General features: G+C 41.9%; 1 protein-coding gene across 2 annotated transcripts; it reads left to right on the forward strand.

Annotated features, from left to right (window-relative positions):
- The first annotated feature begins 809 nt into the window (after nucleotides 1-809).
- On the forward strand, nucleotides 810-25,088 carry LOC111271253 (uncharacterized). Of its 2 annotated transcripts, none has more exons than XM_022851931.2 (7): nucleotides 810-1,025; nucleotides 2,795-2,842; nucleotides 5,250-5,293; nucleotides 16,858-17,092; nucleotides 18,459-18,613; nucleotides 21,617-21,950; nucleotides 23,079-25,088. In XM_022851931.2, the coding sequence occupies exons 2-7, from the start codon at nucleotides 2,812-2,814 to the stop codon at nucleotides 23,210-23,212; spliced, it is 933 nt and encodes a 310-aa protein (XP_022707666.1). In that variant the 5' UTR covers nucleotides 810-1,025; nucleotides 2,795-2,811; the 3' UTR covers nucleotides 23,213-25,088. The 2 variants fall into 2 exon arrangements, with proteins under 2 accessions (XP_022707666.1, XP_022707665.1); XM_022851930.2 differs by having other exon boundaries at nucleotides 810-940.
- The last annotated feature ends 980 nt before the right edge of the window (nucleotides 25,089-26,068 follow it).

A 26,068-nucleotide genomic window follows, 5' to 3' on the forward strand; every position in this document is an offset into this window, starting at 1 on the left:
AATGACTATTCGGTTCCTCAGTCTTGCATGCAGTGAATGGTTTCTCTTCTTCTCTCTTTTTTCTCTCACTCTCCTTCCGTTTCACTTTTTATTGTTCTCTGCAGTTGCAGCGCGCCGCACGTAGAGGCAGGAAAAGGCTGAGGAAAAAAGGGTGCACGCTATTGCTGTTGCGGACGACAGCTGCTGCTTCATCTGCCATCGCTGTTGTTGTTATCGTCCTTCGGTCTGCGGACACTGATAACGCTGTCGCCCCCAGTGACGCAGGACAGACTCGTTCTTGCGTTAACCGGGTGTCGTTACCATCTTTTACGTAATTGGTGTCTTCTCATTTCACCTTCTCTCGTTTATTTCTAGCGGCAAAGCTGCTGCCAACTGCCATTATTGCTGTTCCCTTATGTCTTACACGTTTTTAGCCACATTGCTTCTGTCTTTAACTCAGGCGTTAGCAGCCCTTCTGCTCGCGGATCTTCTACAGCTCTCTCGCTTGCCGCCGCGCGCAATCCGCGCTGCAAACTGTGGCACACATGGGGCATCGCGTCACCACTAGCGTCGCCTGCCGCCACCACCGCTAAGGGAAGCACTTACTGTCATCTTCCCTCAGTGCCTGTCGCCTTTTCATGCGTCTTCATGTTTAGGATGATAACGTCGAAGCGACGTTGATGGCCGCTAGCGCCGCAGCGGTGGCTGTCCCCTTCTCATCTTCACTCTTCCCATCGTTGCAGCCGCCGTAGCCGCGGTCACGGGGCAGCCGCCGCCGGCTCCGGTGATGGTGGGTTGTTGTTATTATAAAAGCTCCTCGTCAGCCCCCGTCCAGTTCGTGTGTCTTGTCGTTCTCGTCGTATGTCCTCCGATCCGTTGTTTCGTTCAGCGTTGTGTGTCTATTCATTATTCCTATTACCCATACCTCCTCCCTCCCCCCGCAGCTCCGTGACGAGTCTCGGTTAGTAGTTTGCGTTACTTAACAACTAACAACAATAAGCGTGTTCGGTATCTCTAACTGAAACCATCGTCTTCGTCGTCGAGAGGTAAGCGGTCGAGGTCGCATTGCTGCAAGGATACGGAGGCGCGTGAATAGATAATGGATTTTAATTTTGACGATTGTGGATAGCTTCGTGGGGATGACTATAGAAACAGTGACCCTAAAAAAGGAAAACGCGAAAGGATCGATTTTTCGACGCCTTATGCAATATGTAGGCTCGCAGGATGACAATTTTAGCTATTAGTACACGTGGAACTTTTATCGACGACAACAACGTAATGTTGCAGCGGCGTCGTGAAGAGTTCTTACTTAACGTTGACCAAGGATACTTAAGCGTGAAGTGCTCTAGCCACAAAAATTCACCGTGATGCCTCAGGATATATGTATCTGTACGACTTTTCTAGTTATATGTATGTACGCATCCAATGACTACAAATGCGGCGGCGAACGGTCGACCGACCGTAGTGGTCGCACAGGGCAATCCATGTGTTCGGTGTCACTCCTTTATTGTATTGGATACTCCTTGATTTTATGGCATCCAAGGAGCAAAAAGAGTGTTGTGGTAGTGCCGTCTGATGATACGAGTGATTTGCACAAAAGGTCGTTTTTTCAGTGACAGGCTTTACTTTTAAGCGAAGCACGAATGTTCACTAGGAGACGACTAGAAAGGAGATAATCGGTGTTCTGATGTTTCTTACTAAAGCTATATTTGTTTTATTCAAAATGCAAGCAGATCTAAGGCAGATAAATTAAGTCTCCAAGCTTACGTGAAAAATAACTCGTATGAACTGCGCACATTCGGAAGCAATAAACATCAAAGTAACGGTAACAGCAATCTATTATAAGCGGTTCAGTTAAGCTTTGTTTTCAGATTGATTAAATCTATTTCATACGATTCAGGATATGCACTTAGAAACCTAAGGCCTTAACGGGTTCTAGTGCTTTCCTGCCTTTTAACGCTCATTGAAAAATATGCCGTCAACTTCATACGTATTTGGGACGTTCCGCTCTCCTTTCCCCGTGCTACTCCGTTTTTTAATTGCCTAAAACCACGAAGTTTTAGTATCCCATAAATATGTCCTATGCACTGCGTGGACTGATGTTCTATGAATTTCGATGCTAGTTTTGCAGAGAGAAGATTTAAACAAATCTAGTGCTAGGTTTGATGAATCACATGAACCAGGGATACTCTTAACTTGCCCGTAAAAGACGTGAAAGGAATCAGAGCTGATGATCTTCAGTCGTGGTGTAGCGATGCGGCCATAACATTTACCCTGTGGATGACCAATTTTGACCCCCGGGGCGTAACACTTCCGTAAAGAATCCACTGGCCTTTTGGCCAACAAAAGAACCGCTTCATAGCGGGAACAGTAGTAGCCGTACGGTCTTTGCCCCGCTTGGCGACTCTTACGCCGCTGGAAAATCCTTGCGACGATACACGACACTGCAAACGGAGCATTCGTGTGAGCACGAGCTTCCGCCCCTTTTAACCGCTACGAACCATAGCTTCATAGCATAAGACCGCGTTTTCCTCGTACAAAGACGTACATATTGTACCTAACGCATTAAACAGTACAAAGCCTAACCATTTCATGTGTCCGTATTATTTATACAGACCAAAGCTTTGTCGGTATTGTTACTGAAGTTGTAGCACGACTAAGAGGCTTCTACTAGTCAAAAATTCATCATCTCATTTGTAAAACTACAGTAGTACTTTGTACTCGTCCATCCTATATAGACATACTACTCAGCACAATTTTTCTGCTAAACGGATTTTATGCTTCTACCTAATGGAAACAATTTTTTTCGTTTCAGAAGGAAGGCGGTGAATTATGAAGGTGTTCACCATTGCTCTCGTGGCCGGTAAGTTAGCAAATAGTGGCCACCATTATATTGAAACGTTTCTTTCTAATCTAGTTACAGAACAAAAAATGCATTTTAGCTTTTCACAAGTAAACGTGTAGATTTCTTTCCATTATTAAGTTGTATGGACCTAGCCAGACCATTCTGTACACGGTCCAAAATCTAAAAACAAATTGACAAGTTCCGGCCTAACTTAATATATCCCGTGTTTTTGATTTGCTATATTTGACGCATTTTTTTTTTACCAATCGTTTTTTCTCAATGAAAGGAGAAAGAATGATATCTATGGCCTTTGGATCAAGGCCCAATAACTGCAATTCGCTTAGTCAGATCACGTCATCAGCTCCTTTTTTACTTGAGCATTTTCCCAAGGAAGTCCTTGACAAAACGTGGAACCTTGAAAAGAAACCCCATAAGTGGAATACGTTTCGTTTAAACATTAAATCAGATGTTAAATTCCAGTCACGAGATCGGAGATCAGCAGGGTATTACCTTAAGCTAGGTGTCACAGTCGCGTAAATAATCCCTAATGACTAACTTTAAAGTAGCCTGTCCCCACAAGCACATACTTACATTGTGTGCTTAAGCATTTGTCTTGTAAGAGTGACCTTACTTCAAATACAGGAAGCTTTCTAATATCGTCGTGATAGCGGTTCCAGAGTGATACCTAATTAATAGAAATAGATTAAAATCGATTCCCTTGTTCTGACCCTTTTAGCTATCTACATAGTGGGTCGCTGCGCTTCGTTACATTATATTCTACATATTCAATCATACGCCTTTACCTTCCCAGTTTCGACTATCCCAGAATATGATGGCGGCATCACCAACACCGTACGATAATACCGACCTACGCCCAATATGGCTGTAGAAGGATCAGTACTATCTTCAGTTGGCCATCATTGCGCCAGTGGTCCGACATAACTGTATTTGTGCGTACGCGCATCAGCTGTATAGCGGAATAAGCAGTGATCTGCGGTATATGTAACATCATCACCGTTGCCAACGCATGCGACCATTGCTTCGGCTTTGTCTGTCTGCTGGGTTAAGCGTCTGTGTGCATTTACCTATCTGTCCATGACGGTTCTTGACGTCGCCCGAGCCGCTTGCCCATTAAAAGATCGTTTGTCGCTCCGTACGTTGCCGCTGTTTCATGTGCAGCTGCAACGACTTCGATGGTTCTTGGACGAGTAATCAAACAACAGTTTAGCTTACCGCACTTTTCACCGTTATGTTAAATAAAGACGACGGTAACGCCTGGTTTTGTCCACCATTGAGTGTTGCTGTTATTTTAAGTCCTGACCAAAAGCATCCGAATCGTCCAATTCTGTCGATGCGTCGTTTTTCGCTGTTGATGATCATATTGAAGTGGTCACGCTTTTAGTGACTATACCGCTTCCGGCGATATCGGCGCAGTTGCGTTGTAGCGGCGCCAAAGGAGCTTACGGGGACTGCGCGCAGAGCTGCTAGAAAAACGGCTCACAGAACTTCTGCGAACGGAACAGGGATTCTATAAAGAAATAGTTGGTACACGGGGCGCTAAGACACGTGCTTCTAGTTCGCTGCGCGGGGGATTTGCGACCTCGGACAGCGGTGATCGTAGCGCCGACGACAACAGTACGGCTTCCGTAAGCGTCACATCACCCGGCGACAGGAAGAATAACTAAGCGTCTTATTATATACTTAAGGAAAACAAGTAAATAGAACACCTGGTCTCGATACAATGATATCGAAAGTAACAGTTGCCGAAAGTGACTGGCCGATAACAAGGCCCATAATTCAGTAGAACGTCGATAGATGGTAACGTAACTGTTTGCCTAGAGAACAGTTATATGATCGCCATGATCTACTGCTTTTCTTTGTGAATATTTATCTCTGTATGTATAGACATCTAAAACGGTATCAGGCTACAGTGTCTATGTGCGAAGCTCTGTCCTGGTAAATAAGCAACACCCATTTTGACGTGATCTGCATTGGAGACTAAATCTCTCTGCATGTACAGTTATCGACGTAATAGAGCTGGAATTACTGCCAGTACACAGTTAAATCTCTTCAAAAAGGCACCTACATATCATTCAAACGAATTGTAGAATCCTCATGCGTAGGACAACGCTGCTTCGCTCGTTCGAACTGTAAACCGTTACGTTACGATAGCTAGTCTGAATAGAGCTTGTATTTTACCAAAGCAGAGACTAACGATCAGCCGACAGCAGGCCGCTATAAGATAATCCCTTCGTACTTGGTAGTGTAGCGCGGTTCTGTATCTAGGGAAGCCTACGTGACGGTTACCTTGAAATGGGAAGCAGAGTCCTTGTCAATGAAAATGCCGTTCAATACGGTCGTGAACACATATGAGTCAGTATGATTCGTATTTTTCTGATACACGTGTGTTGTTTTCATATTTCAGCTGTCGGCAGCCAAGCGGTTTTTGCGGATCATTCCGATAAAGGGGTAAGTTTTATTTTTGTCTCTTGCACCCGTTTTGCTAAAACTCTTTCATGTTACATATAAGATTTATAACCTAAAAAAACACGATCGCAACCTATCGATAGTAACAGCGTTTTATCCATTCACAAACAACACATCTCCAGCTAACATAGAAGAAATCCGGGTCATTTTAAACAGTGATTCGATAGGTTCGTCAAAGACCACCAGAAGTTGTTCAGGCAGACAGTACTATTTTAGATTATAATACCATAACGCAACCTGCTTACCAAGAAAGCAGTGGCAATCATCCCTAATCAAAGGGCATCTCAAAATCCAACAGGGTGGCCAAAACCATCAGAGACAGGCAGACGGATGGACCTTTTATCGACGACTGCATGCTGTCTTCACATGAAGTTCACTTCTGCCACCGATGCTGATGGCCAATAGTTCGCTATACAATTATTGCTAATCTTGTTATTTGGCGCTTATTGTTTAGCCTTTATCATCCAATCCTGATTTGTGACATTTCAACTAAAATGGCCACATGATGCCCACAGCAGTGAATATTTGCCAGGAGCCATTGAAAAAGCAAACGGCGAGACATAATTAGTCGCCTGGACGGCGACTAGCGTTGCCAAGTTATCCGTTGCTCATTCTCTCTTCGGTTTCTGGCCGTTAGCGCCGGCAGAGGCCAACAAGGCCGCGTTCATTCATACCTGCCTCTCTCGGTCCGACTGCATCGTTCACTTCTCGTAACGAACGTTATCGACGTTGGAATGGCCGCGACCTTCAGATCATCTGCGTGGTCCGACGCGCACGGAAACATTTGTTGTAGCAAGCAACAGCCGTAAGTAACAGTTGACCATCGGGTGCCCCGATCTAAGGCACGACGATGCATCGAGGCTGTGATTAAACAAGTTATGAACGTGTTTACAATTCTCGGCTATGTTAACACTGCCAACAACTCGACAACAGATCGTAGCTGAGCAATGGCAATCGCCAACGGAATTGAATGCATTGGATGGCGACGTACCGATGTTACGGGAAATTGAGATGAACTCTCTACGCATGGTGATTACACAAGGGCACTATGTGTGAGGTGATAGTTTTCAATGGCACAGGTTTCCAGTAGCTTCTTCGGTCTCTGTTCGGTCTACGGGACGGGAAGGCCTGCAGGCAGAACGCGCCCGGTCTTTTCAAACAGATACAGCAAACAAAGCTGATCTGGCATTGCTACCGCAAATCATCAGCAAATAAAAACCGTCCATATAGAATCCAAAGAATTAAATCGAATGGAACGAACCGTCAGTCAAAATCATAAATATTAATATTTTTCACGCGGGAACGAATAGTATAGATCGGATTAGGTGCATCTTTAAGATGACATTTGAATGATTATCATCTGTTCGTAGCATACATAGTTAAACGTTAGCATTCTAGCCTTTATCATACTTGGTATGCGTTTTCGATAGCCTACAATAAGAAAACTCTCTAGTTCGTAGATTCTGACCTCCCAGACTATATCTCTGGTAAAATAAGGTTGCGTAGTTGCCCTGAAAGGGGTCGATTTACTTTAGGAGATCATACTTGACAAAAAATGTTCTTGAATGTTCTCGTAGATTTATTCACCCTATTTCTAAAAGACTTGCAACTCTTTCGTCTTGCGCATGCTCTGCTACAAGCAGGGAAGCTAGTTGTGCTATGTAACCTATCGCCTAACCTAAAATACACACGATTGCTACGTACAAATCTGTTATTCAGATAATGCTTAGTAACTCTCTGTCGTTCGAGAATAGGTTGGCTTCGTGTCATTTACTTGGTCACAATGATTGCGTCATTGATTTCAACGTAATTTTTTATGTTCTTTTAGTTTTCTTACATATGTTCTTTTATTCCATTTTGCACTTACGTCATCACGAGACTCGTCATAAACGTCTTCGTAAAGCTCTGAAGGGTCTTTAAGGTGCAATAAGATAAATCTCCTTCGATTTCGCCGCTTATTCGCCGTGAGGTACATAATGTTGCCTGCATAACTATATAATATTTTGCCTTGCTTTAGATTACACCAACGACACCCGTGTCGGGCGTAGCACCAACGGACCATTGTCATCGGTAGCAAGACATCATTATAATGACAAAAAGGTGCAAAGGATTAGTAATACCAGTGGTGGGCTTATCATGTTCTACGTGTGAAGTAATACCAATCAATACGTTTACAAAAATGGAATGAAAGTCCTTTTCCCTACTTCTTTATCCAACCTCGTTTGTCGTTCTCGTTATCCAGCCATTGTCGAAGGGTCAGTCGTACCTTACCAAATCATTGCCGCGATCCAATGACTTTGTCTCTAGGCTGTTAACTCAGCTCAGAATGAACGGTTTCGCAATCAAATAGTATTATATGCGTCCGTTCATCTAACAGTACTTGCTTTCCAATATGTACAAGTTAAACGGAGACCGGGGGGGTCGTCTGTTAGCAACTGTTCCCGGCGCCGCTGTATGCTTAGAAATAACTCGATTTCTAGACCGACGATGGCTACAACGAGCGCTGAAGTAAGCGAACGAATGATTTAATGCCCGCCTTTAACCATTTTGCATTTCGTATTCTTACGGAATCTTATTTTTACTGGCGCTCGTCGTCTTCTCCTAGAATTTTTTCCAGTCTGTGCCTGATGATGTCAGGAACCGACTTGATTTCGGGTCGATGCATTGTGTTGACAAATTGTGGTAGAGGCCAGGACGGCCAACACCCAACGCAGCACGACTATTCTGCAAGATGATGTCGTTGTCGGTAAGACATTTCTGGTGTTCATCGATTGTCTCGTCCTGTGCATAAATAGGGATTGAATTTCGAATCTGTTCGCATCTCGTGAAGTAATTTTCTCGCCGGGTACGTGATCGACGACAAAGCGTATCTGACAGAATTTTGAGCATCACTATGTAAACGAACGTGTTAGCGGCGCCAAAAGTATTTTTATGAGAAATGTCCCCGTCGTTCTTTGACTCTTCTTCATAGTTCCATAGTAATGGTCCACAGAATTTCAGCAAGTTGGCTATTGGTCATATCAAAATCAAGCAGACAGATAGTAAATTTAGTAATGATAATGAGTTAGGTTATCCAAAATAAAATACAATTACCTAGCAGATGTCTATGTATTAATTTGGGAGTGTATTGACACACCTAGGTTGAATAATGTTGGTCCGATAGCTGTGGCTAACTGTGTCATCCAGACGCTCGCATACAACGGACAAACTCATTTTAACCGGCTAGTTCACTCTAACTGACAAGATCAACGATGGCGGCGATTTCTTTCTTTTGGTACAAGCCAGACTTCGACCTCGTTTGTTGCCAACAATGCAGTTATGAAGTTCTTCTGCTTAATGGCCATCGGACGAATCTTACTCTCAAGTGGTGCATCAACTGAGGTAACTTAGCAGGAACAACAGGGAGAGCTGGGCTTGTTGTGACCTACCATACTTGTTTGCTTTTAACACAGACGAAGGGATGGCAATAAACGCTGTTAGTTTGCTAGTGGACCTCGCCAAGCAGAATCCATCATAGACAAATACTAAAATGACGTAACCCTATTCGTCTAAAAAGAAACAAACAAAAGCTGTCTGGCTGATGTCGCGTCCTGTTGATCCGAGTGAAGATATAGTATCTCTATCGACGCTTCGGGTATTATTCGATATCGCCCACCGGGTCGTCGGACATTCGGCATAACTTCGCACGCGCTGTCCTTTAAAGTGTTCCTTTCGTTCTCGGCGCATATTTTCGCAATGGCTACGTACGTCCCTGCCTATAGTCAGGATTATCAAAATGCAGGTTTTTGTAAAGTACCTTCGCGGATTATCACGTACACAAAAACCGAGCGCAACGACGCGCGTCTGACAACAGAGGCTATATAACTATTTGGCTGCATATAAATATAGGTCTAGGTGGAACTTGTTACCTCTGTCGGTTGTTAAATCAGGTCTACGTGAGTACGTCGAAAGGGCAACAGCTACTACAAATGGTGGTGTTACAAATATGCCGTTCCCCCTAAGCCAGGTGGGCAACCTCTTTGTGATCCTAAAAAATTGTCAACATTGGTACCCAACGTCGGCTGCTCGGACACGTCACATATGACAAATGCAGACTCACTTGAGTAAATGCATTCGTGTTGAGAAGCAAACTGTGACTCGTTTCTTGGTGGACAGGTTTCTTGCCGTGAACTTTATGGAACTAAGTCTATCCTACTGTCGTAAGGCGTTAACTGCAGCAATAGTCACATACATACAATAATAACCAGTCGTTGCAAGAAGCACTGGCAACAGTGACGACTGGGGCTTAACTGAACATCTTAATGGTCATCCTTGACCTTTGAACAGTGACCATGTGCGGGTCTGGCTCTTCTTCAGTTGCTGACGTAAAGCTAAGCTATTGAATAAAATAGGTAAAACTTTTGCCTGTCTCAACTGTACACCGTCGGTCTGTCCCGCGCCCATTTATGATAAGCATCTATCTGTCGCTACCGGTGTTCCGTGCCATATGTCATTTAGAAGAAGCAGGAGACAGCATACAAAAAAATATCGTTCCAAATTAGGGTAATTTACTAAAGGACGACTTGACAAGTGTAAGTTTTTAATTAGTTATGTGTATAAAACGTCTCGCTTCGGCTCTCCTTATGTAAGGAACAATGTTTTGGCGAACTAAAGAAACGATTATGCTTCCTCGACTATGCAAAGAATCGTTCATCACTTGTTTCCTTAATACGAATATATCATAATTGCTTTTTTGTGAACTAGACAAATGTCTAGTAGCACATAGCTACAGCGGTCGAAATCTGTGAAGAAAATTTTATCGCAACCTAATTCACCCCTTTGATAAAATGCGCGTTATAGAGACATCTAAGAACTTATTCTCGATCCATCTGTGGGTATTTTGCGGTGATAAGACGTTTGGCGAATTTGTAATTATTTCTGTGGAACTTAATAATTAAGTGACGCTTCTGTCTCGCTGTCCAAATTAATTCCACAGTTATTAAATACATATTTTTCTTCTGGCTTCACCGCACACTATTTTCTTAACGGGTCAAGTATTACGAAGAGATTCTGTCATGAATTTCTTCCACGTTCAAAATACGCCTGCTCATTTTATCAATACATCTTGCATGTAAACACTTTTATCAGGTTAACTTAACAACCGTTACACGGACAGGACAACTATTTAACTTACCATTTTTAAAATCCGGTAGGCGTTTAACTAAGGGCCTGACTGGTAGCTCTCGTTTAAGTGCCCCTGTACGATTCTCTGGAGTAAGAATAGTGTTAAAACAAGTACCCATCCAGGACCAGGGACATAGGAGCGCGTGAACTTGATTGATGCTGTTGAAGTTTGAAAATATCCACTTGAGCCCCACACTACTGCGGCCCAGTATCTGTAGACGAAGTGTGCACATTAACTTCTTAAAAAGGGGCACACTAAACAACAGGCTTGAGTAAAACGCCAGCCCAAATTTCAACATCCATTTGGCACTATCTTCCTTCGAAGAGACTTCGTCTTCCTTTTGTTCAGTGGGGAACAACATATTTGTACTACACACTTTCAAGCCCTTGCTTTTTGTATAAGTGGCATATTCATGTTTTTAAGCTTGAGGCCATGTGCCTGTATGGGTGCTTACCCGGATAGCCTACATTTTCCTCTCGGCCGAATATAGCTCATTAGTGGTCGGCGCAGTGTCCATTGACAGAAATGACCAAAATGCAACTGGGTATATGTGCACACATCTGCTGTACAGGCAGAATTTACTATTAGATGATGGTAATGCTCATGCTGGTTGTGATGACGATGGATGGCAGCAGCAACAGTGACAGAACTATGGTACCCCTGTATCACCCGCTTCGTGTCACAGCTGTCCATCATGCAGGATCGTCCTCACCGTCGTTCCGACCTTGTTCCTTTCTGTGGCGCCGCTGGTGGAGCAGCGACAGCCTTCAATTGTCTTGTTGACATCACCGCCATCATTGAAAACATCTACTACTACAGAGCGGTCCAGCGCAGTAACAATCAACGCATCAGCCAGTAGCTCAGCAAAACCAAAGTCACGGTTATCACAACGATAACGCCAAAAAAAAAGCCTAACAACAACAACAACAGCAATGACAATGACAATGACAACAGCATTAACGATACTGGCTGCATTAAAATAAGAAACAAAAAATAATACCTCATCGTCAGTTACAACCACAACTGCCCCCTACCAACATATACGTGTACGAGAGTAACTGTAAAGTACAACGAGGAACGGGCAGCCTAAGACAGAGAGCGAAATGGTGATGGTGACGTTAATCAGCGCTTCGACTGACGTACAGCTGCTTCTTCTATTATAGTGGCTACTGTTCCCGGACAAAATAGCGACTGCCTGTTTTTGCGGAAGCCACCTCTATTCTGTAGTATAATGCTGGATCTAATGGCAGCAAAACAAAATGGTATTATTCATTGGTGTGCTATCCGAACGCGCCGCTGGTGCATCACTTCGAAGAAATAGCACCGTTCGGTAGGACAGTTATGCCGATGTAATAGAAGCAGCGACAACGGCGTACACGTAGACTTATTGAACGACTACAAAGGGACGTTACTGGGTTAGAGTTGAAGGGATATGCAGACCAAGCCGGCGCACCGGTAATATAAGGCCATCTAGGCCGCCATTAATCGTTGACTTGTTGACGTTTGGGTACCTGTCCGCGCAAGAGGCTGCACCACGTAAGGGTCAATACCTGCGAAGGCGGTCCTTGGAGTCGCCTGAGACTTTCGGGCAAATGGACTTTCTTTGCTAGGTAATTTCACAATCACCATAGGAGCTCCTGATAGCGAAATGCATGAGGGATGGACTAGCCTCTAATACGATGAGCAGTCCTTTGTCAAAAATACGACCCTAGAAACGGTATGCAATAGCACTGCTACAGAAACAACAGGGCACAGATACACTATTCATAGTGCTTGTCTATGAACTGCAAAGAGTTGAGAACCTAGCCTCAAGATGAAACGTATAATGTAATAGACAAATATCCGTATTCGTCGTTTATGTGTAACCATTCATTAGATTCACAACGACGTAATCTACATCTAAAGCAAAAGACGCATAGATGGAACAACGCTGCCAAAAACAATGCTAAAAAGCCCGCCAAATTATGCATGTATTTGATTAATGTCTATGCAGAAAGAGCTCACCGAAATTACACACGATTGTATAGGCTATCTCTGAGAATTACTACAGGATACTCGTTTACGAACCAACAAGCGTCCTGGATATTCTGACCCAGCTGAAACAATTGGTAACCATTGTCTAGTTCAGTCCAACCGTACTTCATGACAAACGATATTCTACGTTTCCATATATACCTTCAAAAATGGCGCACAGATATTAGTATCCTATGCCTTTGTTAAAATGTCCGATTATCCGGGCTAACACAGGCGAGATAGAAACGCATAGAAGGCACAAGATGACTTCAAGTAAGGCTTTGCTGATTGAAATAAATCATGCAGACATTTTTTTGAAAGATTTGATGACATAATAATGGATTTTCCAATTGTCGCCTATTATTTTCCGTTTTTAATCGTAACACCTTTGTTCTGGACCAACAATAACAGTACCTGAGTCTATCATAGTCGCGCAATAATTTAGGTTCGGTTTTTTTTTTGTAGACAGTGGATATGATATGGACGACGCGAGACATGTGGAACTTATCACCAGGGCAACCTATATTATAGATAATTCTACAATACGTGATTTCCTTCCAAGCTGGACGCATTTTCCCGTTAAAATGTTGTAAATGAAGCGAGAATAACGATCGAAACATATCGTTGAGACCCGATGCGGTTGAACCATTGTGCTTATATTTAAGCTTATGACTAAATCGGGTCGACCCGTAATATATGCACGCAACTAAAATCCCCGCACTACGTCTACTCAACTATATTACAAGAATCAATCTTCTGGATTCGATCATGAGTGATTATTTTCACTCCCTCGTTGAACAAATTACTGTCGTCAGCAGCTGATGCGGCTTCTGCTGCGAACTGTCCTTCTGGCTACTCCCACAATCTTTGGGACATCATTTCTGCACCAGCTATAGTGTTTAGTGCGGGGAGTTCTGTTGATCTGCGCTGGAAGCAGCCCCATCAACAATAGTGCTATATCCATCCATTTTGTACTTCTGTTCCCGAAGTATACGACCCGCCACTATTGAGCATTGACGCTGACGTCCCACCGCTACGAGTGTGGCAACGCCATTGACTCAGCGCTTCTTTTGGCTGCGGTCTTCTTCGCCCAAGACCATAGTCGCCGCCCGGATCGGCCGGGGCGAAGAGTCACCGACGACCATTCATTGGGACACAGTGTGGGATAGGCGTTTCGAAGCTGAATCTACCCCAAGCCTAAGATGCCTCGAAGTAAAAACAATCGCCTATATTAGTGTCAGTATGACTTCTATCAATGTCGGTGAGGCACATCAACGGAGCGGAGTGGGAGGCTCTTTGAACCATACAAGAGCTGCTGTCGGGTAGGCAGACAGCGCTGATATGTTATCATGAAAGCCACAGAATTTCAGTATAATCGCATAAATACACAGCAGTGGCTAGTGGATGCCGTGAGACACCATTCAGATTGAAGGAAAAGGCCAGATATTGCTACTGCTGCTACGGCCACTTTCAGTGGTGTGAGCTATGCGCAGACTCATTTGTCGGATTCTCGGAATTTAAACAGCCGAGGCATAGAGTATTCGTTCGACAACACCGTCCCGTCACGCGCGATTTACAATCATCTGCTATATTTGGATAATCTGTGCATACATCAAAAAATGGGAACGTTCATCTATTCCTCTTGTTATCTGCAGCTTCACTAAGACACTGTCGTCGGCTGGTGATAACGTGCATGCACAACCGAAGTTAGAAGACAAGATACGGAAAATTTGTTACCCATTTAATCAGTTCAGACTATGTTCTCTGGGAACATATAGGAAATAGTATTCCATGGAAATGCTTATATTCATTATTAATCATCTACCATGCGAACACAGTTGTGAGACGTCCTGCTAGCATCACGTTGCATAAAGGACGCTGGAGTCTATACCTGATATCCGAAATTCGTGCATAGGATATATGGCCTCGAATAGTCGCTATTAATGCTTCCGCGTAAGCATAACTTTTTGTGTTGGGCTTAGGCAGAGTGATCCGGGAAATCTATCTCTCCTGGGTATTCCTGATTCTGAGTCTACATACTACCACGAATAAGGCCTTGTGATATTTTTAACTCTTTATGAACGCCTTTTCTTTATGTTAAACTAAAACAATTAGTATTCATAATACACTGTGACAAACCTTTTATGTTCGTATACGTATATGTATGTATAAACTATTAACAATTGGACACCATATCCACGCTCCTAGCCGCCTATTGTGAAGAAGTCACGTTGAATCCGGCTAAATCCGTTTGATATTTTCTGTTTTTCTATCGGATCTTAAATAAGTAACAAAGCTCTTTTTTGTAAAATGTTTTTTTCTAGACGTTCTAGTTGGACATCATTGTGTGTATGCGACATCGAAGACCGTATCTAAATGAACTGTTTTTATTAATCCTCTCAAAACGCAGCTACGATATCTGTGTATTCCCATTATATGTCAGGGTTGGACTTGACAAGCACGGTTCTATGGGATAATGTGTATGAGAAAAGATTTCTAGGTTGCATTAAACGCTCTGGATGCTATCGCATAGGGCTTTTTACAAGCCGCTATTACGGTATTGCAGCCTGAGAAACTTCCCCTAATTATGCCAATAGCGAATAAAGCGTTACCCTAAAATTATGAACCTTCAGGACAATAGAATATTTATTTACCAGCCAAATGGTACAGCACGTAAGTCAGTCCTGCTGGTTTTTTTGTTTGGTAGACATTTTATTTGTCTGGCAAGATAACGTTTACAAAATTTCCAATTCGACACACATATCGATCTTTTGTTCGGATCTGGTTCGGACTGACTCGACCTTCGTATTTGGTGGTGGTCACTTGAACAGGCTTATTTTACATGTCCAATCGATGTATTGTTAATTACCTAAACTGGCTACTATTCCAGCATAGGATTGCAATCATGGAACAGATAATTGCTCACCGGTGGCATCTTCAGTTCTCTTCTGACGCATACAACGCAAACGCTACGACCATTATTATTGTTTCAATGCAAGAGACGAATTAAGTTATCTTGCTATGTTACAAGTTAGTTTAAATATGTGCTAAACAACATAAGAATCAAATACATTATGGAGAATATGTCCATGTTTGAGATACAACGACAATCTTTCTGCAAGGTCCTAACGGCCCTTATTCCAGGTAGCCACTTCTTAGAACTGCTCGAACGTTTCGAGAAGTCGATGCGATCGGCTCCGTACAGATAAACCGTATAGTTTCACTTTGGTGTGCATGACGGCTAGGATTGTACTCATCTGTTTGGCTATAGCGTATATAACAACAGAAAGCTGCTGAGACTCAGCAGCTTTCTGTTGTTTTATTCAATGCGGGCTCAAGCTAAAGGCGCCATTAGTAATCATCAACATGTTACCGTACTGTTTCTTCAAGTCTACAGTGACAGAGCTAGCCAGAACAACAACTGTCTGTATATCGTTCCCCTGATGTTTTGCGTCCCGGTTTGTGCCCTTCCCCGCCCTCCATCCGTCTGTCCCCCCCCACAGTTCAACTCGACCCGATCCAATCTACAGCCTTCGTATTACTATGCTCTCTTCTTTGGTACCTATAACTATAATCTGCTTCATCTTCTCAACTCTCATTAGCCCGGCTTACGACGTTGTAATTACTGAATATTACGAATACAAACGAACAACAACAACAACAACACGATATTTCAAAAGGAGGGGCCATGCGTCTCGGCTGCGCGACTTAACATACTGTCGCGGCATTTTAAAATATTTCACCTTTTTTTTTTTTGTAACTACACTACGTCATATGACGACGGTAAAAGTAAGCATAAACAGTACCAAATTTTTATGTGAACGTTGCATGCGTGTTGCACGCACACATTCAAAACAATCGCCTCCATATTAGCATCTATAGCTGAAAATGTTAATTTTGCAATTCCTTATTCCCTTAAATGTGTTACTTACTTTATCACTACAAGGCGCTCGTGCTATTGTCAGCATGAGCTGAGCTGTACCTCAATATAATATTCTATTAACTGTACATTTTGTCAATGTATTAACAACGAGTCATGTCAAAACGAGGAAAGTCGACCACAACAGTATCAGGGCCATCCTGTATATCAGTAAAACATCCAAAGCAAATAGGGCCGTTGCACTACTATTTAAGTCAAAAGCGCCTCACTCCCTTGAAAAGGTGAAAGGAAAGGAGAGGTTTCTATTTAGAACGCTGCTTAAGGCAAACCTGAAAAGAACTAGCGGTACCATGGAAATAAGATGAAGGTGCATATCCTGATACGTATACTGATTATTTTATTGCTATTAAAACGTCTTGATACTTATCGCAGAAATACTGCTGGATTAATGGGTAAGACTTAGTCTTTTCATATACGATTTCATTACAGTTCTTGAAGCGTCAGGGCTATGCGCGTCCGGAACTGCCCGATGAAGAGGACAATGTATCTTGGGACGATACGCCATCGTATCGACCAACCTCGCCCCCGCCGCGAAGGAACACCGAAGTCCAATCTCAGGGGCGAATCCCACGTCCTCAGCCAGCACCAGCGCCTCCTGCACCTCGACCTCAACCCGCTCAACCATCCCAAAGACCAGTTTCTGCACACGGGGCACACGGCGGTGGTAAGTTTCACTAGACGAACGCTGGACCGCGACACCGTTTCTATAATCCTATAGGGGGTAACGTGTTTTCTTGCTAAACTTAGTGCACTTGATCGGGTGATTTAGATTCGAAACAGGTGAACATAGAGACACCTTCTATTTCGTGCTGAGAGGGGCATCAGCTGTGTGAAACAACACTTAAACTCGAAGAAATCTAGTTATTCAAATCAAGAGGCCGCTTCAGTCAGCTTTAATCCGTACCCTATAATATCGATATGACTTTGATTACGTAGCATAACACGACCATATGCGCGTTAATGTATTGTGTCGTGCAGGCGTGCTCGCAGTTTACTGAAAACGCACGGCCATCAGGTAGAAGCGTCGCTCAAAAAATGAAATGGTTAGATAATTGTTCAATGCTAGCTTTAACAGTATGCTAACAAAATGTTACCTCAATAGTCTTTAAAGGACGTTACATAATACGCATAATTACATTATTTGACTATTTTGAGCTTTGAATAGCGGCTATAGGTGGCTGCCTGTCAGAATTACACTGTCCGTTAAAACGACCGTTGTGAAGGCAGATGGCGCACTGAAAATAGGAAGATCTTTAGATATCATCATTCATTTCCTTTGAACTAATTTTTTTAAATGCAAATTAGCATTCATGTGGATATTTTTTTTTTGATATATAATATTGTGTGTACATGAGTGTGCATCTTGCCGCAACGGACTTCGGTCAAAGGCGAATGAATGCGAACAGGTAACTTCAGGGTAAACGACGTCCTTAGCATCTCAAAAACAAATAACAAACTATTTTATGTTGATCACACTCAAGCTGATCTGTTTAGTGCCATTGGATCGTTGAAGAGGCTCATACGGTCCCCCATAGTAGAATCATCCACATGAGACGGCTTGTCATCGATAATGAACAGTTTTTTTTCGGTTGCTCACGCGTTTAATTTTCATCCTGTTGTTTCTACTGAAACATATATTTTCAATGTTTTTGCTATAAAAATGATAAAACTGATAGCTGAAATAACTTAATGGATCCATCATACACATTGTTTAAGTCTACAGTCTGCGTTCTAAAAGCGTGCGAAGTTCTCGGATCATCAAGCGCGATATCAGGTATTGGAAAGACATCACGTATGGATCACGCTAGCCTTACATCAACATCAATGATCCGCTTCAAGTGTAACCAACATTTTGATTATTTCTATTACTTTCTAATTAGTTATCAATGAAAAAGCAACGTGCAAGCAAGTATTTGGTTATGCATTGCGTATAAGTATTTAGCTGCGACGAGGAATATATCTGTGTTTATTTATGCTATAATCGAGCTTGCCTAACGCGGATATGCTCCTGCTCGTTTTTTTTTTCGCAGATGACTACGACGATCCGGCCAATTGGCGTCTAGAGGACTCGATTCCGGGTAAACCCGAGTCTGACTATCCCACATTCACAACCATTCCCCAGACCGCATTTGACTGCAAAGGACAAACTCCCGGATATTACGCTGATATTGAAGCCCGTTGCCAGGTTTGAATTTGATATTCGGTATATAAAAATGAAAATTCTTTTAGGGATAACAGTTAAAAGAAATTATTTTTAAAAAAATTATACTGGAACGACCTTCGAATGCAACGACCCCAGAGCATACTGCCCAGAAACTCAACGGATGCACGTTTTCAGCATAAAAGGACAAGGAATCTTGACGCCGATTGGGATGTCTTGGCTGAATAAACCCAGTATTACTTATTTTGGCCAATTCGTGTCTACCATATACACGTATTTCAGTCCTTAGTTGAAGCCATCGTAAGTAACGCGTATTCAGTATTATAGATTTTGCGCTTTTCTGAAAGGCTCTACTTTATTACTGATCAAATTGGTGTTAAGTTTTACAGCGCTAAGTTTTAATTATTGTCGTGTCTATATCTGCGTGTTGTGTCTTTACTGATTTGCCCACCATATTTTAAATTTTCAACAGTGAATCGGCACAGAGATACTGACTTCATTGTAAAGGCCGTGTGAACTCAGAAGATCAAAGTCAATCATGTTCTGGTGTAACAACAACTCTTCCTTCCAATGAAAGACATATCCACATTATGTAAAAAACATCTTGGATCGTGAACATTGCTCTGTGTAGTAACGCTTATTTGAACCGGAACCTGGTCCGGTTACAGCCGTGTCATTTTATCCCATTTATGTGTCTCTATGAGAAACAAAAATACATGCTTCAAAAATGCCGAATCATCGGTAAGTCGACCGTTTTGCTGATTGGCAATTTCCTTTTGGCTCGATGTAGAAACAAAATGGCTTCGTTTGTATCAAATAATCAAATAGTGACTTTAATTGAAAATGCGCCGCGGGTTTGGCAACGGAAGCTATATAAGGACTCCAACGAAAGAAATTGCAGAGCACAGAAATTTCAGTGCGGTGTATAAGTAAAGTACCGCATCAGAAAAGAGCCATTCACCTGTCGATAATGGGTTTAATGATGAGTTTACGGACTCAGCGTTTCGCCTTGCACATTAGGCCTTCATAATAGACATAGACATAAAAACACTGTAATAACGTTGTCTTCCAAGAGTTCTCCATGTACATACTTTAAGTGATGCGCGAACCTACCGATTAAGCTAATTCGTTCGGAAATTTTCTAAAGTTTATAGACCTTTATGAGAAACCCTTGCATATGTGCAGCAGAATCGTATTCATATTCTACTCTTGTTTACATCGTGATGGTTTTTAATCGAATAACCAGCTGGAATACGGGAAAGATGTTCCCTTGTTTTTAGCTGGACTATGGTAACTCGCTCATCAGTAATAATTCATTGGAGTACGTAATACGATCAGCATTTTGTAACCTTCTAACTTCTTTATCCGAGGCTCCATTGATAAATCTACAAGGCGACTTCGGTATCGTCCTGGCTGGGGTATCCTTCTAATGAGCTCGTTACATCACCTTTTGGTGTTCCGTCACTTTAGTGCGACCACATTTGAACGAATGAAACGAAAGAAGTAAGCTTGCTTTTTATATCTGACATTAAAAATGAGCCCACGGTTTGTTACTCATACGTCAGTTTCTTTTCCCTTAACAATGACGTGTACATCAACATATGCACATCATAGTACGTATGCTGTGTTATGTAAACGTAGTAGTTAGGCGCGTATTGTCTTTGATACAGCTTAAGTTTGCATTATTACCGCTGCACAAACCAACTTCGTCCGTTGGCGTCCATACGGGTTAGGTTTGAGTCGGTTGTTATAATTATGTTGTCCGTTTCGGACGCGCGAATCAGTGAGTTGCAATAGGTTCTTCGTGCCACCGTAGTCGCTACCCTGTGTGAAGATCCAACTGGGATACTAGTTGCTGGATCTTGCAGTACCTACTATTATACTAACACTTAAAAGATTCACTACTACGAGTCTCATATGTTCTGCCTTTTGGAGCAGCACCAGTTCCCGTTCGACATTTGCAAGCAGTTGATATGGGTGGCCAGTGCGTCATCGTCGTCAACAATTTTCTTCTCGTCAAGCACTTTCTCATTGCAGAAGTCGTCTTCATCGTCGTTACACACCGATGCCTATGACGATAACCGACGACGATGATGATGATGATCAGTGACCGTTGACAACGACGAAAGATTTGGGGCGATTTGTTCAGTCACCGTAGCGCGAATACGTTTTGGCTGCAACATGAAACGGTTTGGTGGTTCATCACTGTGTGTGTCTGTGTGTACCGCCAGAAATGATAAAATGCGAGCGATGGGTAGCGTCGCTGGCGCTGATTTTACAGTTGTTTTTGCTTCTAAATCTGTGTAAGTAGTCGACGTTGTTTTTCTTGAGCCTTTCGTTGTTAGCCCTCCGCCCGTGCAACTGGTACCTGTATCTATTTTTGTCACTCCGTTTTTGACGCTAAATGCTCGGGTGATTAGCCGTCAGAAGAATTTTAACGGATAATAAATAATGACGAAACGATTTTAGCCAAATGTGAAAGTTGCCTAAAATCTCGAGCCTAAAATTCCTATTGTCTGTAAACTATATTTGAATATTATAGTGATTAGTTCATCAGTTCAACGAAAGCAGCGGCTTTACCGAAACCCATGTAAGACGAACGAGGAAACGAAGTGAGGACGCATCAATTGATTCTTACTGATCAAAGTGTTTTTTAAAGAATCCCTCAGCATCTATTTTAGCTCGTTATGACCGTCAACATATCGTATTATATATATATTAATTCTCCGCTTATAACCGCTTATCTTTATGTAGTTCAAAAATAGACAAATAACCATTTATGTATATAAATCTTTGCCCCTTCTCTTTAGAAGGCAATGACTACTATACGTTACGTATCACGCGCCAAATTATGTTCGACAGCCGCAGAATCGCTACTTAAAATCTCAAATAGATATTCCTGGCTGCATATGCTACGGCGCTTTTTATTAAATAGACAATACAAACAAAAATAATGTTGTTTCCATAAAGCTACCAATTTGAACACAATCAATTCAGAATGAAATCGCTATTTTCTTATTTGCCTAGGTGTTCCACGTTTGCGAGGCTGACGGTAAAAAGAACTCGTTCCTTTGCCCCGTGGGCACCATTTTCAACCAGCGTTACTTCGTGTGCGATTGGTGGGCGAACGTTGACTGCGCGTCGTCATCGTCCTATTTCGGACTGAACAACGATCTGTATAAGGAGCCTGAGCCCCGACCTCAGCCTGTCCCTCAGCCTGTCCCTCGTCCTGCCCCACGTCCCGCCCCAGCGCCTGCCCCACAAGCTCCAACCCAGCAGCCGTTCAGAAACACCCGTGTCGATTCCCAGTCCCGCACTCAGCGTCCGGTCATTCCGGAGCCTGTGACTAGACCCGCTCCTGGTACGTTCATTGAACAGTCTGCAACAACTACAACATATGAGACAGAATAATAGTTAGGCTTAATAAGCTGTCATGTTTCTTTTTTTTTTTGCTTTTCACATCGACAGTATTCTATGTATTGCAGTGTAATAGATGCACCCAAAGATTCTCGCTTACCGTAGACAAAAAAGGGCATAAACTGCAACGTAATGTCCTGTACTAAAGTTTCGAAGTCGTATTGACCATGGATTATTCAAAGGAAGTATAGTCTATGGTATAACTTTGTACCGTTTGTGGTGCTTTGTAACTGCACAGCGGTTGGAAATAAATACAGGCGGATACAAGGCCTATACGCAGAGGTTTTGCGTAATTCAATTTCTCATTTGATCTCGGCTTCCACTAGTAGTATTGCCGCTTCTGATAGTGAAGCTACGGACTCTCGTGATTTGAATTAAAGGAACAGAGGCACTTTGTACTTAGCGAACCACACTTGTAGTTACCTTCCAACTGCCAAATGCCTAGATTCAAAACTGGCATTGAAGACTATCAAATCGATTTTGCTTAATTCTGTTTTATTGTTCACCGATATAACCGTAGATCATGATGATGTTTCGGAGGCGTACAAATACGAGTTCATTCAGCTAAAGTGTGTGCACGTATCTAACCGTTTCTCAGCATCCACCTACTGTCAATCTAAGTAAAATCAGATTACGATTACAAAGGCTGATAGTTATCGTTCTTTTTAGGTGCGTCGTTTACGCTGTTACCCAAAGGCAAATCATCATGGCCGAAACACTAAAAGCACCGATACAAAATTACGAAATTAAATAACAACAGGAACCTAAAAGTCTATAAAATATAATCTAAAAAAAAGTCATTGAAGAATGTATCGTTTTTTTTTCGTTTTTTATAATGAAGTTTTTAAATCGAACATTTAAAAACCTGTCAAACCCAATTGTTGCTAAAGCCACTTTTTTAGAATTAACACAAGTATATATATGCATGACAATGTTTCAATGAAATCTTGAGATAAACAATGTCAATTCCATTGTATTATCTTTATATCCACTAATTCTGCCCTTTTCCGTCTTTGCAACCTCCTTTCTGGAACGTTGTCACCTTGATGCTGATACGCGGATGTAATCACAGCGTTCACTACTCCGAGACCGGCCGCACCAGCGCCTGCCCCCCAGAGGCCGCGAGGAGGCGGCGCTTACTCGAACGATTTCGATGACGCCGAAAGCAACATATCGCAACATCGTGTTTGGTACATCCGACATTAACGTACCAATCTAGCTAACGAAATAAAAATTAAAAAATCACGAAAAAAACAGTAAGAACGAAAAACATCTCGTAAACAACGAAAATGTCAAGTCCTCCCTTCTACCCTTTTCGCAATAGTTAAATCTCGTCACTGCTCAGATAAGTTCTGCTGGATAGATACCATGCTGATAATGATGACCAAAATTTAGCGTAAAAAACAACACGAACACGATGAAAAAGGGTGTAGAATAGAGTATGCCACCAGGCGATATGTTAACTTCAACTGTCGATCACCATCGTAGACCCAACCCGAGACAAACCCAAACGCATGCTGTTATGGATGGGAGATGTACTGAAGAAGCAATTCAGCTATAGACGCCACCGCAAAAATAGACTTGGTGTGGTGTCGAATGACGATGCATCGTTTATGCGTAAATCGAGGCAAAATATGGGTTGGCAAAGATCTTTGCTTCCAAGTCCACGTTAACGGGCCTTGTTCCACGCCTTTCCAAGCCTTGATGTTTTACTAAGAACGTCTAGCCTATTTATTGAGCTCGGGTTTTAATAAGCAATGGATAGTTTTAAAAGATGATTCAGGCATATTTGAATGATTAACATTTCAAAAAATCGATACATCTTTTCTAGAGAGCCATTAGGCCATCATTAACAAAAAGAACTTGTCTTCAGAAACGTAAACAGACAGCTGCGATGAGCGAGATAGCAGTACTATTGTAACTGATCAAACAGCACGGTACTATCTAGAGGTAGAGCCACAGACATTCGGGCATACTTCTGAATCGTTCGATGCGGGACTTCAGCTCTCAAAGACCACATAGAGCAAACACTGCAGTAAGTTACATGTTTATATATGATATCGATATAGACTTCGAGTCAAAAAGAACGACAGTTAATTTTAGTAGGAGAAATGAAAAATTACATATTAAGACATTTCTGTAAATCACATTCTCGGGCAGACATGAGGAACACAACAGTGCTGCTAGTAAATATATAAACGAATCGATCATACGGTTAGCCTCTCGAGTTGCGATCGAGCAGTATCAATTATTCCTGCCGGTAGAGTCACACTGAGTATTTATGATATTTGCAGTGCGGATCATTCAGCCCCTGTACGATAAAGCTATCCGTCAATGTGGCACGGCCATTTTATTTATTGCAATCATTTTGGGGAAAGGGAAAATCAATATTTTTTTAGGGCAAAACGATCAAGTCCCGCCTAACGGACCAGCAACATAAAGACACCAAGTCACTTAATCCTCGCCGAGTCGTGGAGTCAATTTTGAAATTTTTTTTTTTGCCTTCCTTCTTCTGATGAATTTCGAATAACCTCAACGCAATCAAATAGCAAGACGGAAACGAATCAAAAATTTGCGCCGATATTCGACAATCCAGCCGCCATACTGTCCATGTTTTAATGAATACACTGTAGTAAAGAGAAGTACAAGATATTAACCATAAATGCAGCAAAAAAACGTAGACAGAAATTTATTGTTAACGAAAAAAGAATATATCTGGACAACTGATAACTACTGTTGCAGTAGTAGTTGCCACAAACGGTAGCTGAAAATATAAAAGGATCCTTATGGAATACCTATTTTATATCTACTTGGGGCAGGTCATTAATGAATGAAGCGTTTCGAAATAGAAACACAAGACACTTCTCCTTTTCGTATGTACATAATAATAATGATGATGATAAGTCTTATATAATAATAATAATAATGAGGTGAAGCGATGAAGATGATAAGGGTAAGATTAATGATAAATATATAAGTAAGCTAGCACGTTGTGTACGTCATCATTTATATATCGTTTTGTTTGATGTTGAAATGATGGTTTTTTTAAATAAATTTTTGTGCAAAAAATAAATAAACTGCACACTTTTCATTTGTTTTTCATTGCCTTTAATGTATATATATATATATATCATATGTATTATAGGCAATAAATATATATCATTGATTACTTGCACTTCTGTCAGGTACATACACAAGCTGAATATGGCAGCACTTTATATATTTTATTAAATATTTTAATTGGCAAATATGGTAAGCGAATGCTATCATAAGCTTCCATCACATGTAGAATAGAAGCAAGTTCACACATGCCCGTACAGTGAGTTTTTATCTGAACGTTGCCAACAATAGCCACTCTTTATGTTGTAGTAGCTACTGGATATTGCCAATACATTAACTATTTGCTATTGCGCTTGCAGAGAAGCCCTATGTAGTGGTATCGGTGCAATTTTATCTTAAATCTGTCTGCGTATTGTGGTAGCAACAACGTAAAACTAACGGGAATATCAAAATGACAAACTCTCTTAGGAAAATCTGCTATAAACTGATCAATCTTGTGACATTTATCAGATAGTTAGTAGTAGGAAGAAAAGGACGACTGGACGCATTGAAAAATGTTTGAAGAAAATCACACTACAATGCTCATCATAGGTTAGCGGTGTAAGTTACAACAGCACATTGGCATATACCAACAGCTAACTTAAGCAGACTAGGCTGAGACATTTTTTCCATATGAAAACAAACAGTTAATTCGATGAATATTCCAGCAAAATCGAATACGCGAAAAAAGGTCGATTAAATAACTCTGGTAGCGTTCGAGGCGTCTGACAGAATAATTTACTTACTGTAACCTTTTAGTTCGACTGGAGCATATTAATGCTACCTGAATAAAACAAACATGTATACGCAACTGTGAGGATTGTATAGAGGGCAGATTTTTTAGTTTGAAATCTCCGTTGACGACTCTGAGCATTTTGATGCACTTCACCCGGTAATGGTTTTAAAGATCGTTTGCATTAATATAGAAGTGCGATAATTTCAATAATAGTAACACTTTATAAG

This window comes from Varroa jacobsoni, unplaced genomic scaffold (genome assembly GCF_002532875.2).
Source record: "Varroa jacobsoni isolate VJ856 unplaced genomic scaffold, vjacob_1.0 contig00447, whole genome shotgun sequence".
NCBI lineage: Eukaryota > Metazoa > Arthropoda > Arachnida > Mesostigmata > Varroidae > Varroa > Varroa jacobsoni.

What these genes read in the sequence shown, in the direction of transcription:
- LOC111271253 (XM_022851931.2), top strand. Translation starts at nt 2,812, where the DNA reads ATGAAGGTGTTCACCATTGCTCTCGTGGCCG. An exon ending in ACACGGGGCACACGGCGGTG is followed by an intron (nt 17,093 to 18,458) that starts GTAAGTTTCACT and finishes TTTTTTTCGCAG; the next exon opens with ATGACTACGACGATCCGGCC. An exon ending in ATATTGAAGCCCGTTGCCAG is followed by an intron (nt 18,614 to 21,616) that starts GTTTGAATTTGA and finishes TTATTTGCCTAG; the next exon opens with GTGTTCCACGTTTGCGAGGC.